This window comes from Letharia columbiana (assembly GCF_014066305.1).
Source record: "Letharia columbiana isolate WasteWater2 chromosome Unknown Sc0000001_s0, whole genome shotgun sequence".
In the NCBI taxonomy this organism is placed as follows: domain Eukaryota; kingdom Fungi; phylum Ascomycota; class Lecanoromycetes; order Lecanorales; family Parmeliaceae; genus Letharia; species Letharia columbiana.
Genome location: NW_023501037.1, coordinates 1,366,969 through 1,384,269, shown reverse-complemented (window position 1 = coordinate 1,384,269; position 17,301 = coordinate 1,366,969). Strand labels below are relative to the sequence as shown.

General features: G+C 49.5%; 6 protein-coding genes across 6 annotated transcripts; 4 read left to right on the top strand and 2 right to left on the bottom strand.

Moving 5' to 3' along the window:
- Nucleotides 1-233: 233 nt before the first annotated feature.
- On the top strand, nt 234-3,568 carry HO173_001007 (uncharacterized protein; the record flags this gene model as incomplete). Its single annotated transcript, XM_037302954.1, has 4 exons — nt 234-1,303; nt 1,355-3,166; nt 3,221-3,478; nt 3,532-3,568. The coding sequence occupies 4 exons, from the start codon at nt 234-236 to the stop codon at nt 3,566-3,568; spliced, it is 3,177 nt and encodes a 1,058-aa protein (XP_037170461.1).
- Nucleotides 3,569-3,947: 379 nt separating this feature from the next.
- Nucleotides 3,948-5,611, top strand: HO173_001006 (uncharacterized protein; the record flags this gene model as incomplete). The annotated part of the gene is made up of 5 exons (XM_037302953.1): nt 3,948-3,999; nt 4,058-4,326; nt 4,376-4,595; nt 4,653-4,753; nt 4,805-5,611. 5 exons carry the CDS (start codon nt 3,948-3,950, stop codon nt 5,609-5,611), a joined length of 1,449 nt encoding a protein of 482 aa, XP_037170460.1.
- Nucleotides 5,612-6,074: 463 nt separating this feature from the next.
- HO173_001005 (uncharacterized protein) lies at nt 6,075-7,323 on the bottom strand (the record flags this gene model as incomplete). Its single annotated transcript, XM_037302952.1, has 4 exons — nt 6,075-6,296; nt 6,351-6,971; nt 7,033-7,193; nt 7,242-7,323. The coding sequence occupies 4 exons, from the start codon at nt 7,321-7,323 to the stop codon at nt 6,075-6,077; spliced, it is 1,086 nt and encodes a 361-aa protein (XP_037170459.1).
- A 301-nt stretch (nt 7,324-7,624) lies between these two features.
- Nucleotides 7,625-8,353, bottom strand: HO173_001004 (uncharacterized protein; the record flags this gene model as incomplete). Its single annotated transcript, XM_037302951.1, has 4 exons — nt 7,625-7,704; nt 7,756-7,950; nt 8,000-8,119; nt 8,173-8,353. The coding sequence occupies 4 exons, from the start codon at nt 8,351-8,353 to the stop codon at nt 7,625-7,627; spliced, it is 576 nt and encodes a 191-aa protein (XP_037170458.1).
- Nucleotides 8,354-9,184: 831 nt separating this feature from the next.
- On the top strand, nt 9,185-13,582 carry HO173_001003 (uncharacterized protein; the record flags this gene model as incomplete). Its single annotated transcript, XM_037302950.1, has 9 exons — nt 9,185-9,892; nt 9,946-10,150; nt 10,208-10,265; nt 10,322-10,707; nt 10,764-10,852; nt 10,967-11,504; nt 11,552-12,795; nt 12,847-12,997; nt 13,050-13,582. 9 exons carry the CDS (start codon nt 9,185-9,187, stop codon nt 13,580-13,582), a joined length of 3,912 nt encoding a protein of 1,303 aa, XP_037170457.1.
- Nucleotides 13,583-14,411: 829 nt separating this feature from the next.
- On the top strand, nt 14,412-16,218 carry HO173_001002 (uncharacterized protein; the record flags this gene model as incomplete). The annotated part of the gene is made up of 3 exons (XM_037302949.1): nt 14,412-14,444; nt 14,508-14,591; nt 14,668-16,218. The coding sequence occupies 3 exons, from the start codon at nt 14,412-14,414 to the stop codon at nt 16,216-16,218; spliced, it is 1,668 nt and encodes a 555-aa protein (XP_037170456.1).
- Nucleotides 16,219-17,301: the final 1,083 nt, after the last annotated feature.

Below are 17,301 nucleotides of genomic sequence, written 5' to 3'. Positions count from 1 at the left end.
GTTGAAACTCGAAAAGGAGAGGAGATATCTAGCCAATCAATTTAGATCATTCTCATCTTTACCCACCAAGGTCTTGAGCAAAGTTGATCCCACTATCGTACTTCCATCTTTAAGTAGGCCTAGGTGTTGTCAATGGAACTTTCCTGTCCCTACCTGAAGGAATAACGCTCCGCGTGGGCGACTTTTGAGCCCGCCAGAGCTCAGGGGACACGGGACCACCTCCGGCCTTCAACATGTTTAGAATGCGCCGATACCGGGTTTTCCTGGTCTTTGCTGTCATTGCAGTCGGTGCATTATACCATTTCACAACCTTAGGCGGTCTCGAGAGCGCGGGTGCGGCGAGCGTCGAGGGGCTTAAGAACTTTGGCCAAAAGATTGAATCTTCCTCTCCACCAGCTTCGAAATCAGAGCAAGATTCAGATAGTGAAGAAAGATCGAATGCCAAAGATATCAATGCGCCCATAGCTGTGCATAGTCTCGCAGACTCGGGGACTGCAAGGCCATCTATTGCCGCAGCACAGGAGCCGGAGTCCCGAGCCAAACCAACATCTCTCGTGAAGTCAGCTTCTAGATATGGCGATTCGGTCGCTGGGGACAAGCCTCTATCAGCAGGCAAGGTTGCCCCAACTGCTACGTCTACACCCGCCAACAAGACAACAAAAGTCGAGACTGGCCCAGCAGACCCCATCATTGAACCCGAGAGTGGGAAAGGCAGAATGGAGATAATTGCGGAGACAGGCATCCCCAAGATTCACTGGAGCCAGCAGCCAGAGCACTTCCCTATCCCGACCGAGGACATTATACAACTACCTACAGGGAAGCCGAAAGCAATTCCACAGATTCAGCACAAATTCACAGCCGAATCTGCAAGCGATAAGGCAGCTCGAGAAGACAAAAGAGAAATCATCAAAAAGGCCTTCTCATTCTCTTGGGATGGATACAGATCGAAGGCGTGGAGGCAAGACGAGTTGTCCCCAATATCTGGCAAGCATCGCAACCCATTTTGCGGATGGGGCGCAACACTGGTAGATACTTTGGATACATTGTGGATGATGGACTTGAAGGACGAATTTGAGGAAGCTGTAGACGCTGTCAAGGAGATAGACTTCACTACAAGTGCGAGGAACGACATACCGCTGTTCGAGACCGTTATTCGATATCTTGGAGGCCTTGTTGCTGCGTATGACATAAGTGGTGGCACATATAAAGTACTTTTGGATAAAGCCGTGGAGTTGGCGGATATCCTCATGGGTGCCTTTGACACACCAAACCGCATGCCTATGACCTTCTATATGTGGAAGCCGTGAGTCTGCAAATGAGCTATTGCAATGTACATCCACTTACATTTTCGCAGCACCTTCGCCTCTCAGCCTCACCGAGCAAAAACGAGAGTCGTTCTTGCGGAGTTGGGGTCTCTATCAGTTGAATTCACGAGGCTTGCACAGATCACGAAAGAGGCAAGGTATTATGATGCAGTTGCTCGAATTACCAATGAGTTTGAGATCTGGCAGAATGACACCAGAATGCCTGGCCTATGGCCCCTGAAAGTCGATGCCTCGGGATGCAAGAAACCAGAGCAGGCTCCACAAACGAAATATGACCATCCGACAAGGAAAGGACCCACAAATTTGAAACCGCTGCTAATTGCCGAGGATAAAGCTGCAGCGGCAGATAGTCCGAGTCTCTTAGATGAAGGCCCGGCGAGGAGAATCAAGGCTGAGGAGGATCTCCAGTCAAAAAGTGAGGGTGGTCTTGTGGACGCAGTGGATGAGGTGAGGAAAGCGGGAGCAAAGAGTCCAGCAGAATCAAAAAGCGCATTTTTGCCTGAAGCTCCTGATAGTAGCGTCGAAGCAGCCACGCATGTCAACCACGAATCGCATGATTCCGCTCAGAAGTCTTCTGCCGCCAGTGCTTTGGTAAAGAGAGAGGTCTCCACGGACCCTGTTTCAAAACCCGCAGAGTGTGAGCCGCAAGGCCTCGCATCACCGCCGTACACATCGAGCGAAGAATTCGGAATTGGTGGCCAGGCGGATTCTATGTACGAATACCTGCCAAAAGAATACATGCTTCTTGGAGGCTTGGAAGAGAAGTATCGAGCTATGTACGAGATGGCGGCAGACAGCACCATCAAGAATCTCTTGTTTCGCCCCATGATACCCAACGAGAAAAGACATATTTTACATGCAGGTTTAGCCAAGGTCGCCGAGAGAAAGAATCCTACCGACGATAAGGTCGACCTAAAGCCGGAGGGAACACACCTCACTTGCTTTGCCGGGGCTATGTTCGCCATTGGTGCCAAGGTCTTCGATCGCGAGGATGACATGGACATCGCTTGGAAGCTTACAGACGGATGTGTGTGGGCCTATGAAGCAACGAACACAGGTATTATGCCCGAAAGCTATTTAGCTATTCCTTGCCCAGATGTGGACAGTTGTCCATGGAACGAAACGCTGTGGCATGAATCGCTCGACCCTTTCGGTGACTTGCGTGAGAAAAACCGAATCTCGAGGCAGCAAGCTGTCTTAAGCTCCAAGAAAAAAGCGCCCCTCGACGAACCTGTAGGAAAGGGAGATAAGACATCTCAGACTAAAGTCACCAAGGCCTCGTCCATTCCGGGACTGATCAGCTCTCAAACGAAAGGGTCAATTGGTAAGAAAGGTGATGCACAATTCGTTGAAAGTGCCATCTCCGAATCGAAAGTAGACAAGTCTATAAAGCCAAAAGCTGCTCTCTTGGAAGGAGAGATTGATGAGCTCATGACCAAGGCCGGAGAAGCTGACGCTTCTTCAAAGTATCTTCACAAAAGGCAACTTGGAGACTTCAATGAAGAGAACCCAATTGCCTCTGCAGGAGGAAAGGCTGTACCAACAGCGGCAGCGATTCCCAAAGAACCGAAGGACACAGTCACAGAATCGACTATCAAGACAAATGAAGAGTCCATGGTTGAGGAGACTTCCGCGGAACAACACTTGGACAAATCAAAGGCGCCTACCCTAGGTCTCAAGGACAAAGCAACAGGGTTGAAACACTCCAACGGCACAACCAAACCTACGGTTTACACCCCACCACCAATTCCTACACGCGAGGAGTTCGTGAAGGCTAGGATCAGCGATGAGAGATTACCAGCAGGGATGACCAAGGTTACGGGCGGCAGATATCTCCTCAGGTGAACTACCCTTCTCACTGTAAAGACGAAGTGTAGATGCTCACCAAACCTTAGACCAGAGGCGATTGAATCCGTTTTCGTCATGTACCGCACCACCGGCGACGAGTACTGGCGCGAAAAGGGTTGGGAGATGTTCAAGGCCATCGAAAAACATACCATTGCGACCTATGGCGCTTCCGCGATATCAGATGTTACGAGCAAGAAGCCAGTGGCCTTGGATGAAATGGAGAGCTTCTGGTTGGCGGAGACGCTCAAATATTTCTATCTCTTATTCAGTGAGCCTGATGTGGTCAGTCTGGATGATTATGTGCTGTGAGTACCGACCCTTTTCCCTCCCAACTCCTATTTCCTAATCTCTTGAGCAGGAACACAGAAGCACATCCATTCAAGAGGCCGACATGATAAGTCACTGTGTGATATGAGTAATGTCATGGATGCGTTGAAAGTATATTGGCATAAGCAAGCTATGCATTTGATGGCGTATGGTTTTGGTCTGAGCAAATTGGGCTGTCTCGGAGCCTGGAGGTTGTCATTCTTATGAGTCACTATACCAAGTAGATATGCGTATTTGTACTCTAGGACCCAAAGAATTCACCGAGAATTGAATGGCGAAAGAGCTGTGGACCGAATTTACTAGAGCTTTCATCCACGTTACTTAGTTCGTCGTGACCATTCGCCTGCCGCGCTTGTGAACCATGACACTAAGTAATCTTCCTGAGTCACGGAGACTGAACGACAATTGCTCCTTCAGCCTCTGATCATGACAGTCGTCACTTGAGCAATGGAGTTTGAGGTGTCTTACACCTTAGACAATGAGCAGCAGTTCTGGGATGGTGTGTAAGCCAGCGCCTCCACCATTCCACTAACGCACGCATTGACCCTGCTTTTCAGAACTTGAAGAGATAGTCTCCGTACAATGCCAGTCACACGAGCTCATAGACAATGCTCTACGGTCATACTTGACCTTTGTCACCAATTACAAGGGTCTGCGCTGTCCACTGTCCACAGAGAAAATGGGCGAAAGACTGAGTATCGGCACAGGAGAATACGTACAAACCGAATATGACATCGCCCGCTGCTCATACAGACTCCTCGAGTCCTCTCTCTTCATCGAGAATAAAGACTATGTCCGCAGACAGATTGTCTACAGCCTGCTGCAGGTATGGCGCGCTCACTCTTAATCCACAATCAGCTGCTCATGTGCAACAGGAAGATTCCCCAGACACGTTACACCTAATCATAGCATTTCTTCTCTTCGATGGCCAGCAAAACGACATCACGTTCGAGATGATGAAAGAGGAGGGTGGGTTCCCAAGGCTGCTTGAATTAATACAGGAGGGAAGAGACGATGATGCGGGCTTGCATCGAATGCTGCTTGAACTGCTTTACGAAATGTCACGAATACAGCGATTGCGAATAGAAGACTTAAGTCAGCGTTGTCCTCGGCTTTCCTCACGGGCTTGAGAATTCTGACGAGAAGCGATAGTACTAATCGAAGACGAATTCGTTGCGTACATGTTCCAGATCATCGAGGGCTTATCCGACGATGTGAACGATCCCTATCACTATCCAGTCATACGAGTCGTGGTATGTGGGTCCTGTTGAGGACAGAAGCGACCGTCTTGCTGATATGTTCAGCTTATATTGAACGAGCAATACATGTGCTCGGCTCACGACCCAAGCCCAAATCAAACCACCTCGCCAAGTACACCTCTGACAAACAAAGTCATGAAGATCCTTTCCGCTCAGGGGTCCGCTTACAAGACCTTCGGTGAGAATATCATCCTCCTCCTGAACCGAGAGAGCGAAACTTCCCTCCAGCTGCTCATTCTCAAACTTCTCTATCTCCTCTTCACCACACCGCCTACGTACGAGTACTTTTACACCAACGACCTCCACGTCCTCCTCGACATCATACTGCGGAATTTGCTCGACCTTCCTCCTTCCTCTACCGCTCTACGCCACACCTACCTCCGCGTCTTATACCCCCTCCTCGCCCACACACAGCTGAAGCATCCACCGCATTACAAGCGAAATGAGCTGGTCAGACTATTAGCTATGATGGCAGAGGATGATAATCAACATTTCGGGGCTGTAGACGAGACGACAAAGAGACTTGTGGAACGTTGCGGCAGAGTAGGATGGTTGAAGGATGAGGAAGCGTCTGGCTCGAGTCCGACTTGGATGAAGCAGCGATTGCTGAGTGTCGATCTGCCGAGCGCGATGAAGAGCAGTCTCAGCGTTGTGGAGGTGACTACTCATAGGGAGAAACCGGGGGTGAAGACTCCTAGTCGAATGGACGATGACAGGGCGAATGAAAACACTGGGAATATTGTGGACAGTTCAGGAACGATCAATAATGGTGCGGTAACGGCCGGTAATGATGGGATCGGGAAGGCAATGGGTGTGGAGAAGAGCCCGTTCGAGGTTGAGGGAGAGGCGTAATGCTCTCTATGGAGGGTAGGCTGCAATGCTAAAAAGCCAAAGGGAATTTGCTTTGGAAACAACCATCAGCTTATCAGCTTCCGAGTCCAAGGTTCCTAGCCTTTCGGGCTTCTTGTACACATGTTCACTATTCATATGTCTATCTTCCTGACTTGCTGCTTGTACATATGGCTCCCAACCCAATTCTAGGACGAGTGGGAATCCAGGAATAAAGAAGGAGTCGTACCATATTTCTTGGAAGTCTTTAGTGTGAGCAGGCATAGCGGGATATGTATCTGGGAAAGTAAATTGCTCTTTTCTGACAATGCGGGCTCTTTTCACTGGAGGTCTTCAGGGCATACTTGGTTCCAGACGGTTGGATCACTTCTGATGATGGCTGCTAACCCAGCGCCTTCGGCGTTCGAATGAACCATAAGGGTTAGCAGCTGCCAATCATACCCAGTCAACGGTCGAAAATTCCTTCTCATATCACCTTCGCAGCTCTGAGCAAGTCATCAAGCTCCGGGAGGGTACACCCAGTGGAAATGAACGATTTGATGGCCTCCCATGGCCCGCTCCCTATTGTACCTTCATCACCTGGCTGCAACGTACTCCAATTCGGACTATGCTCCGCTCTCAGCCACTTAAAATCATCGACTTGATCCCACATATTTGGAGACTTTGGCCGTGATGATTCAGTGGTATTCTAACGTCAAATCATGAACGAGAACAGCTAAAGTTTAACGAAGGGAATACTTACATAGACGGGCTGAAACGGCGTGAACCGTATACCCTTGCAGTCTTCGATGATCGGTCTACTGCCGCAACGCAAATACACAAGACAGCTCTTGCACTCATGCATACGCATTTGACGACTCCAAACGATCAGAGTGCTGTTCTCGACGCCTGTGATATGCGCGGCGCCACTGGTTCTGCCGCAGATTATGAGACTTTCGGTCACAGAATTGATGGCTAGCGTTGCAAAGGGTCTTGATAATGAGTCGGAGAGGTCGACGGCGCTGTGGTCAATTTTTGTGATTGATATCGATGAGCCCGGTTCTGAAGAAGCAGATTCGAGTCTGTGATGAGTGGATGAAAGTGATGTGATCGTGATAGCACCTGCAGCCCCTGAAACGGGCCCAGCATCGAGACTGTCCTGGTTTCCTTTCTGGTCGCTACTATCGTAATCAGGCTCGTTCAAGAAAGCTATCTTAGCACTGTCGCCAGTAGCTGCCCGGCTTTGGCCTGAGAAGTCTTCCGAAGGTTCATTGCTAGAGTTGGCGGAATTTTTCTGCGCAACGTTTTTCTTAAATGCAAACCTGCGCTTCGGAGCAGAAGCATTGCGTATTCCCTGTAATTCTTCATCAAGAGACCTGACCGCCTGTTAAGCTGCCCGCTCTATTAGCATCGCTCGAGGCTTGACAGAGAAACACTGTAAAGACCGTAGAATAAGTGCGTTGGTCGTAGGCTGGGAGATAAGCTGAGGCATCCTTGACCTCATTGGAAAGCTGGGATATGCTGGCTAGACATTGATCCGTTATGTTCACTCGCTCGACTGGCTGTAGGGCGGTTTCCTTCAAGCGGTTCATCTGCTCTTGGAGCGCTAGATTTGAATGTCAAAGACGTTCTTGAAGATGCGACTGATACTTACAGGTTTCCTCTTGCTTGAATCGGCGGCAGAAGTGCTCTTTGACATTTGAATCCGATGATCCTTTTCCAGCCTTGATTGACATGATTCTTATATGCCGAAACCGAATGAGTCTACTGGGAAGACTTTATTGCGGTGTGATTGCAGAGACTTTTGGATTTTCACGCTCTAAGGGATAATTGAGTTATCAGCGGGTTTGCTTTTCCTCATCTACTACTGTCTCTGCTATCGAAAGGCAGGCTCTACGTACTATCAATCATACCATAGACTTTCATGATTTGAAAGACTTTTACGTGCAGAGTAACCCGGCCTTAAACAGCCGATGAAAAACCATGATTTTCTATGTACAACTCTAGCAAATCGAATGGCGCCTGATACTGCATCAGTCAAGTTCGAGGTACATCTAAACCGTAATTCTGCTTAATTCTCTCGGCTCGTCTTTCTCGGTAGCCGGGACCATATACGCCTGCGATCATTAGTAACACTGACCCCCGTGGGAATTGAACAGGTGCCTCACCTCTGCCCTCGCCCAATTCTTCTAGCGTTTCTTGTATGGGTCTCCTCCTGTTCTTCTTTAATGCCTCCTTTCGCTCATACTCGTCGACGTTTGGATCCTTGTCGTAGCCTGAAAACTTTCCACCAGTATAGTCAAAAGCACCTTGCACGATTGCCAGACCAGCACCGAAACCCAAGACAGCGGGAAATGTTCGGACTGTGACTTGATCAGGACGTTTATCCATTGACAAAAAGGGCCGCCTAACATCTTAGTCCTAAGACACTACCTGACAGAAAGCCACCAATAGCAGGGTTCCAGCTGTCATCTTTCTCCCGAAGGTTCGCAGCCGCGGCTTTTGCGAATCCATAGGTTCCTCCCGATGCAGCTATATCTTATATTAGTGCTATGAATATAGGAGTAACACCAATAATAGCCTACCAAAGATTGCAATTATTCCCCCACCCCGCGTAAGAACTCCCCAGCCTGATACGTTTTGCTTGGTAAGAGTGTTTTGAATCGCAGCGACTGCAAGTCCAGCTGCCCCAGTGATCAATGTGGCTTCAATTGCAAGACCGACGGCGTCTTTCGGCATGTACGCTGCCTCATCCTCAGAAGCCATGGTGCAGTGAAGCAGAAGGGCTTCCCTTGCGCATGCAGCTTACGTTGATGCTGTCATAAGGAACCCTGATGTGGAGGAAGTACAGTATTGGTATGAGCTAAGAAGGTAAGCTCTACGAGTCCCCAAAAAGCGCTTGCCAAGCCTCGGCGAAATCAAATTCCGGTTCCGATGCATGTTCGGCCTGGCAGCTAGCAGCTGTTGATGATTGAAAACTATCTTCAAATTCAAGTTCCCATTCCTTTCTTGCAAGCCGGCTACTGTTGCCTGTTTTTAGCCACGTATATCCTCTTTGTTTTAACCGCCTGTACTCTACTCATATACGGTACCCCATTCTCAAACCCCCCAGCATCAGATCTTCCGGACAGAATCCACAGAGCTTCGCAGCGCTTTTTGCGGGCGCCATCTCCTCCGGCTACCCGGCCAGCATTGGAGCCTTCGTTGTCTTGCCTCTGTTTGTGGAGAACGAAGGTCTCACTATTGGCGCCCGAGACCAGGAAAGGACAAGACGGCGAGGAACTCCTTAGCCGCTCCAGCTTGAATGAAACACATAATGTCTAGATGGAATAGATGAGAAAAGGAAGTCTGCTTTAGGGCAGTTTCTAACACCACTTTGTCATACAACTGCGGCCTTGCCCCATTGCGGAAAGCCAACATCCGTCATCGAGGATGCTAGCCTGCCCAAAGACCTTACACACGCCATCATGAGGATCCTTCTTAGCGGAGGCGAGTACCACGAAAGCACTGAGAGAGTGGTATACTGATCATCCTCTTCTTTCAGGCAAGACCGCGCCCAGGCTCCTCAGCGATCTCTACGATTATGACCCTAGATATATGACACCGACAGCCTACAATATCCTCACCAGTCTTCCGTACTTTGACGAGGAGGAGCCAGAGGACCTCCCTTTGCTTCCTCCGGGGAAGAGCTGCAAGCATAAGTGGTCACTGAAAAAAAATCAGAGCAACCTCCCTGGCGATGGCTATAAGCCGGATTCGTCGACCGTGTGGAAAATCGCGCTATATTGCTCAGTATGTCGGTCTCATTTGGATCTCTTAATAGATTTTCAGGAAGGAAGCGCTTTTTCTTCACCGTGCCCGACTAGCTCTAGGCCGTTGCATCATTTCATACACCGACCAGGTTTATCGAAGCCTCGACAGCATGGCTTCCTTGCTCCAGATCCAGATACCGGGTTCCCATGGGTCGATGAGCAACATTTCCAATGCTCTGCGGTCGAATGTTCTGCAAAACTAGTTATTTGGTTCAAGCCACCCAGACTTGTCCCGGATTGGGTGAAACAGCTTACCGACAAATTTATGATCAAGACTCGAGCCGAGAAAGCAATGGCAGAGGACCCGAAACGGTTTGAGGGTCATGCTGTTCCACTGCCAATAAACGTCCTCAGCAATCTGCGGGTTTATATCTGGAACGCTGTTCAAACTCCAGAAAAGAGCAGGAAAATTCCAGGGCACAACAAACAGTTCCTATTGAGCTTAGGAGAGTCTTGTGCTGATTTGCTTGAGTATATTGGATTCACACGTGAGGTAATGTTTACATGTTGTATATGAAATTGACGGAGTTGATTTGGTGACTGTAGGGAGAGGATTGGCTACCACCAGAGCCTGAAGTCCCTTCGCCAGACTATTTGTCAAATTCACTCAACGTTCGCTTGGATGATCTACTTAGGGAACTGTATGTCCTTATCTTCGAGAGACCGGACGATGAGAGGATTACTATGAACTATCAGTACATCCCCGAATGGGCGAAGAAAGATTTAAGTGCCGTACTAGGTTGTCTGGACTGTAAGTGAAGCATTCTCTATTGAATTTTCGTAATTGACCAAAGCTCATCAATCTTAGTCCGGCAAAGCACACGCTCTCGGACCGTTGATCTGACCGAGGCCAAGGAAGAGCACCCGTAAGTCCAGGTCTGAAAACCAAAGTCCGTACATTCGCAGGCTTATGATTTCCAAGATGGCACGCCGGATTAGGTGCTACCGCCGACTTCCATGACGAGCTCATAGAATTCTCTTATGAGCGACAACTAGAAATCGATCCTTATAACACTCCATATTACTTGGAGTGTCTCCAGGGAATAGCAAGGGGGCGTCACAGCGAAACCCTTCACACTAAAGTTGCGATAGAGGCTTCCGAGAACCGAATTAGCTTGAAGGACGTCAGGGCCGCCTTCAAGGAGCTTGGTCTCGATTCTCGGTCTGACTACGAGGACGACACTATCATTGGCACGTTCCAGTCAAGAGTTTCTGATGCCCCTAAACAAGAGACAGAGATGCGAAGGGCTTTAAAGATAATTGGCCAAAGCCGCAGAAGTGAAAAGATCGAATTTGTAGCCTCCCAAGGTACGCTAAAATCTGCAATGAAATGTCTGGCCAATGAGTTACTGAGTGAATCATAGCTGTCACGAATTATGAACAAGCGCTTCTCTACCTCGAAGCGTCCGCCGATTTTACCGATGACTTTATTGTCTCGATGTACACTGTCAAGGTAAACCCGGTTGACTTTGTCCCCTAACACATGATTCACACTCACCTTCGCCTCGATTCAATTCTGAAATTGACGTCAATGCATTTGCTGATCGCATCCTTCTTCCCTACCTAGATCGATCAACCATCGTCAGAGGAATCTATAGCACGCCACGCCGTCGCCCTGATTGCCGATCACCGCAAGAGTAACGCTCTCAAGCATTGGCTTGAGACCGGTGCACTGGGCGAGGTGGAGATGGATGTGGGTCAGGCATACGTTCGCCTGGACATCAGTGACCGAACACTTGACGACGAAATTATTCTTGCTCAATACGAGTCCTTGATCGCAGACAGCCCATCTCAGGTTGGCGACCTGAAGAATGCTCTCGCGGCAATTGCAAAAGCGAAGAATTCTCGACGCCTCAAGGGCTTCCTGAATCTTGACATGAACTCATCGGAGCATCCTATATCCGAATGGCCAGTAGGACTAGAGAATATTGGCAATACATGCTACCTCAACAGCTTGTTACAATTTTACTTCACCATCAAGCCGCTAAGAGACCTTGTCTTGAAGATTAAGGAGTTCAAGATGCCGACAGATGGAGAGAGTCTCAAATCAAAACGAGTAGGATCTAGGAATGTGTCGAAAAAAGAAGTCGATCGTGCGCAGCAATGTGAGTAATATCGTTGACTTTGAATGAACGGCCATTGACTTGCACAGTCGTCGATCAACTGAAGAAACTTTTCGAAGATATGATCGCTTCTTCCAAAGCTTCAGTAACGCCAGAACCAGAACTTGCCCGCCTCACTCTTGTAAGTTCTTCCAAGGAGGAACACATACGTCGTCAGTCGATGCTCAGTCCTACCCGTCCTTCACTGGGGCAGATCAATGGCAGTCCTGTCTTTGGTCCCCTGGGTCCTCCAAGTCTATCTCAGAAAGACACAGAGATGTCTGATGAGGCCCCACTCGAAGCTAAAGACTCGAATGCCGTCAACAACGATCCCAGCGGCGATGACGCGAGCGATATAACTTTGGTTGATGGTCCGTCTGCGACAGAAGATGATGTTATGATCTTAGATGATGACGATGGTGAGAAAGGCGTACAACAGAAGTTCTTCGAGGATAAGGAGAACATGCCGCCCACCAAAGAATCAGTCAGAGAGACCTCGCCAGAGACATACTTGAGACCGCTTGGCGAGTCTTCCCCGTCCCGTGTGAATGAGCAGCAAGGCTCTTTAAATCTTTCGAATGGGATGGAGAGTGAGCCCCAAGATTTCAATAACGAAAACTCAAAGTCATCCGAGACTGGACAAGGTGATTCTGGAGATGAAAAAAAATCGATTCCTGCAGCGCCGCCGAACAGACCTCCGCCAGTCCCGCCAAGGCCAAAGCCAATAGAAACGAATGCTGTCCAAGAGGCCGAGTATGGCGCTCAACAGGACGTCACTGAAGTCATTACAAACGTACTGTTTCAATTACAATGTGCTATCAAGGCCGAATCCGTTGACGAATCTGGGGAACAGATTGACCAAGTCAAACGCCTATTCTTTGGGAAACAGAAATCTTACACGACTAACAGACAAGGGAGAATCAGGACCAAGGAAGAATATATGTCCGACATCAAGGTCGATGTAGCTACCGGTTCCCGTGATATCTACGCAGCTTTAGACGGCGCCTACGATGTCCAGGAAGTTGAAGTACGTGGAGACATCGAACCACAGTACACATCAATCAGTCAACTCCCGCCTATCCTGCAAGTACACGTTCAACGGGTCCAATTCGACATGGTGAAGAAGTCCGTGTTCAAGTCGAATCATCATCTGGAATTGAAAGAGACCATCTACATGGATAGGTACATGGATTCCTCTGATGCAGATTTAATGCAGAGACGTCGAGAATGCTGGGAATGGAAGAAGCAGCTCACTAAATTGGAATCGAGGAGGGTCGAGCTTGCCACTTCAGATGTAAGTGAGCCTTGCATCTCAGATTAGTTCATGACTAAAATGTGACCATAGATGGGGATGGACATGCCAGAAATTCTAGAAGCCACAAGTGACTTCTTGCGCCAAATTCCCGACTTGGACGACAAAGATCCCATCGAGGTTCCGCCCGGTTTACTGCAAGTGCTCGACAACGCTGCAACAGAGGCCAAAGTGGAACTAGAGTGTAAGTTTACAACATGGGATAGCGAAGCTCAAATGCTGACCCGTACTCCTAGCCCTTGACTTGCAGATCAGGGACCTGAAGTCCCACATTGCCAGCCAATTCAACGATCTTCAAAAGCTCCCATATCGATTGCAATCAGTTTTCATCCACAGGGGTTTCCATAACTCTGGTCATTATTGGATATACATCTACGATTTCACAAGGCAATTGTGGCGAAATTACAACGATGGTTATGTAACGGAGATCAAAGATACCAAGGAGATCTTCGAGCAAGAACCTGGGGATCGACCTGCTACGCCATACTTCTTAGTCTACGTCAAGGACGAATCGAAAGAAGACTTAGTCGATTCTGTATGCCGAGACGTCGTCGAGCCGCCGGCAGAGGAGCAGCAGGATACTGTGATGGAAGACTATAGTCAAGCTCAAGAAAGCCAAACAGATGGCAACACCTACAGGCCGGTCAATTCATCTATGGACTATGGCACAGTAGAATCCTACAATAGTCAAGGCTGGACTCGTGGTGAAGGCTGGGTAGATAGCAGTCCCTGGAATCAGAAGGAAGCTCAGGTGTATTCGAATTGGTAAAGGATCCATGTCCTAAAGGATCAAGGACCCAACGCTTATCGAGTGCAGACTATCATAGTCTACCACCGGTCCACCGGTGTTCTCCAATCCCAGTCCGCATTCTCGGGCGTTGTGGTGTCCATTCGATAATTTCTCTACGTGGGCAAACATATGTCGACATCACCAACGTACAGCAACTTTTTCGATTGGTTGCGGAGACACATGGATCCGGTACATTTTACCACGGCTCTTCTACAAGAAATCTTCACGAAGAAGCGATCTGTGATCTAAGAAAACCAAACAGCAGTGCAGAGCGGGGTTTGGCACTGGTGTTAGTCCACTTCTCTGTAAAGAATTAATATCAGCGTTTCAGCCTTTCCAGACCTCAGTCGGTCTGACTTTTTTATGCAAGTCAGCATAATTACCCAGCATAGCACCGGAGCCTTGGACCAGTGGACTCCAGGGAGTCAGATAGCACGGGTGGTTGTGCGTAATGATACCAATACAAATCGTTGATTTCTGTACCAATTCGATAATTGTCCCCGATGCCAATTGTAGAAATTGATCTCTTCAGCACACTTATGCTGGAATGACTGTATAGTCAAGGGCAGAGCATCGAAGAGAGAGACGGTATACCTTCATGTAGATGGACATCAGATACGAGTACACTAAAGACAATATAGCTAGCTCCAAAGAATGCCAAGATTTCACCCACTGGAACAATTTTGGAGTTCACCGCCATCCACATCAAAGATTTCTCTGGCTTTTCAGTGTCCTCTCCAACAAGCGGCCTGGCATGTGATAATACTCATGTTTCTAGTTGATCTCTCAAAATATTTCAGCAAGTACAATGGCACAAGAGTCTAGATCTGATAGCCTGGAGGTTTGTGCACGCTCAACCCCACAATATCCTGGTGTTTAGATTAACACTCACCGAAATCGACAGGAAAGACTCAAGAGCCATGCTAGATCATTTGATGGCCTCCTCTCTTTGATTCCTGCCAAGTACTATTACGGAGAAGACAACAGTGTAAGTTCCGCACCTTCAGGCTTTGTCGACTTGAGTCTTTGACCGGCTCCGAGCTGATCGTATACTCCAACTCTAGGACCAATGGCAGAGGAAAAAGCAAACAAAAGAAGAGGCACGAGCTGCTAAGCGTGCAAAGCTTGATCCGGACAACGCAAAGAGTGCAAAAGATGTGTTAGATGAGCAAGCCACAAAAGCTCGGAAAAGGAAGCGAGAAGAGGAGGGCGAGGTTTCAGAAGTGGATGATATGGAGGTCGAGAAGCCGATACCCAGTTCAGTCAAGAAAGGTAATCAGACGAAGAAGCAGAAGAGGGAGGAGAAGGAAACAGCCAGTGATCGCGCCGAACGGAAGCCGGTCAATGACACTGCAGTGGATGAGTATGAACCAGATCCCGAGACCCTGAGAAAAGCTACGGCAGAGAAGAAGAGGCAGAAGAGAGAACAGAAGAAGGCTAAAGAGAATGGAAAGGCTGCAAAGGCGAAAGCGAAGAAGGAGAGAAAGGCACAAGAGGCTGCGCTTGAGGAAGACTCTAAAGATGCTGCAGCCGGTGCAGACTTTAGCGATGAGGATTACGAGGCCGTTCAGAATGCGGTGATTGATCGGATTGAGATGGAAAACATCACAGACGAACCACAGATCGATCTTTCATCTACAGCTACACCGTCGACAAGCCACTCTCCTGCCTTCGACGCTTCAGCAAACCACTCGGGCTCCTCCTCCATCTCCTCAATCGCACTTCCCACCGCAAGAGAAGACCCTCAACCCGCAAAGCCGTTACATGAAGAACCACAAGAAGAACCACAGGAACCAAAATCCACCCCTGAAGATATCAAGGCTCGCTTCGCAGCCCGCATCGAAGCCATGAAACGAGCCCGCAACGCCGACGGTCTCAACGGTGCACCCGCTCGCAATCGACAAGAACTAATGGAAGCTCGCCGCCAAAAAGAAGAGCAACGGAGAGCCCAGAAGAAGGAGTTGCGTCAAAAAGCCAAAGAAGAAGAGCGGCGGAAACGCAACGAGACCCTAGCTCGCGGCTCTCCACTCCTTTCAGGGTCGCCTCTGCTCTCCCCAGATTCACCTCTTAACGCACCCTCATCACCAACCAGCAACCTCGCCTTCAGCCGTGTCGATTTCGCCGACGGCCAACATGCCTCCGCCAATCTGAATGCCATCATTGAGTCAAAGACCAAGCCAAAAGGCCCATCAGATCCCCGGACCGCACTTCTAGCGGCCCAGAAGAAGCAATCCCGCCTCAACGGCCTCGATGAGAGCCAAAGGGCCGACCTGGCGGAGAAAGACACGTGGCTCAACGCTCGTAAGCGAGCGCACGGTGAACGTATACGCGATGATACCTCTCTGCTCAAGAAAACGCTGAAGCGCAAGGAAAAGCAAAAGAAAAGGAGCTCAAAGGAGTGGAATGAACGGCTCGATGGCGTGAAGAAAAGCCAGGACATGAAGCAGAAGAAGCGAGAGGCCAATTTGCAGAAGCGGAAAGAAGAGAAGGGGAAGAAAGGTGGAAAACCGGGTGCGAAGAAAGGGAAAGGGAAACCCAAAGGAAGGCCAGGATTTGAAGGAAGTTTCAGAGCCAAGGCGCCGAGTGGAGGAGCGGACGGCGGGAGGAGAAGGTGACGAGCTTCCGGCAGCGATGAGGCGGCGTTTGACGCAGCGTTGACGACTCGGGCTCGATGGCATGGGAGTTGGAGACGCGCACGTGACCCGAGGGCTATGTAGGTGATTTCGAGACCGGCCAGCTCCATTGCACGGCTTTCTGCAACAGATCAGACGTCCTCCATGAAATCTGCAGCTGCCCGGCATGACGCGGACCCGAGGTTTCGAACCAAAGGAGACCGGACAGGAGCGGTGACGGGAAGTGTGTTTTTGAGCATATAACCTCGATGCCACGAGCATGCCAATCCTCTCATCCCCTCGCTCTTGCGTTTCCCTCCCATCCCAAGTAGCTGGCCGACATCTCCCCCATTCGACCCCCGAACCCGCCAGCTGCCCGTGGAAAACCCGCCTTCGCACTCCGGGGTGGACGACTGTAAAGTAGAGCTCATCCCAGTCATCGGCAGTATCGGTACTCTGACCAGCGATTGAAAACGTGAGCGACACCGGGGCCGGAAGGGACACCGCGCCCCCCCCCCAACCAATGGGGGGAAGGACCCGATCGATCGATCGAGTGGGCCGGACGAATCCTCGAGCCCAGCGCAAGATGGCCATCGTCGTCCTTTTCGTCCCGTAGTCCCCGACTCCGCGAGTTGGGAAAGCGGCACGGAAGCCTCCGATGAAGTTCGCATCGTTGGGAAGTTTGTTCAAATTTGGCGGTACGGACAGACTGAATGAATGACGGCTGGCTAATGAGACGGTAATCTAGGTTTCTGCTATCGAAAAGCACAAAGGACGGAGGGGCGGGAAGGGATTGGTATCCGGGCTGCTTTGGGAAGAGCTACAGTGAGGTTCGCGGCGATTGTTCAGACGGAGAATACTTAGTGGTAGCGAGGTAGCTTACGCGAAATGTCAATCAAAGCAGGCATGATGCTTGAAGGATGATGTTGATGACACGGGTAGGGCTCAGGCATGGGAGTTGCATGGATTAGATCATGTCAATTGATGCGGCGTCAGAAGGATCGAAATGGGACTGTGACAGCGCATGTGGTTTTTGCATGGCTTGATAGGCTAATCTGTATTGCTATCGTAAGATCTGACCACCCA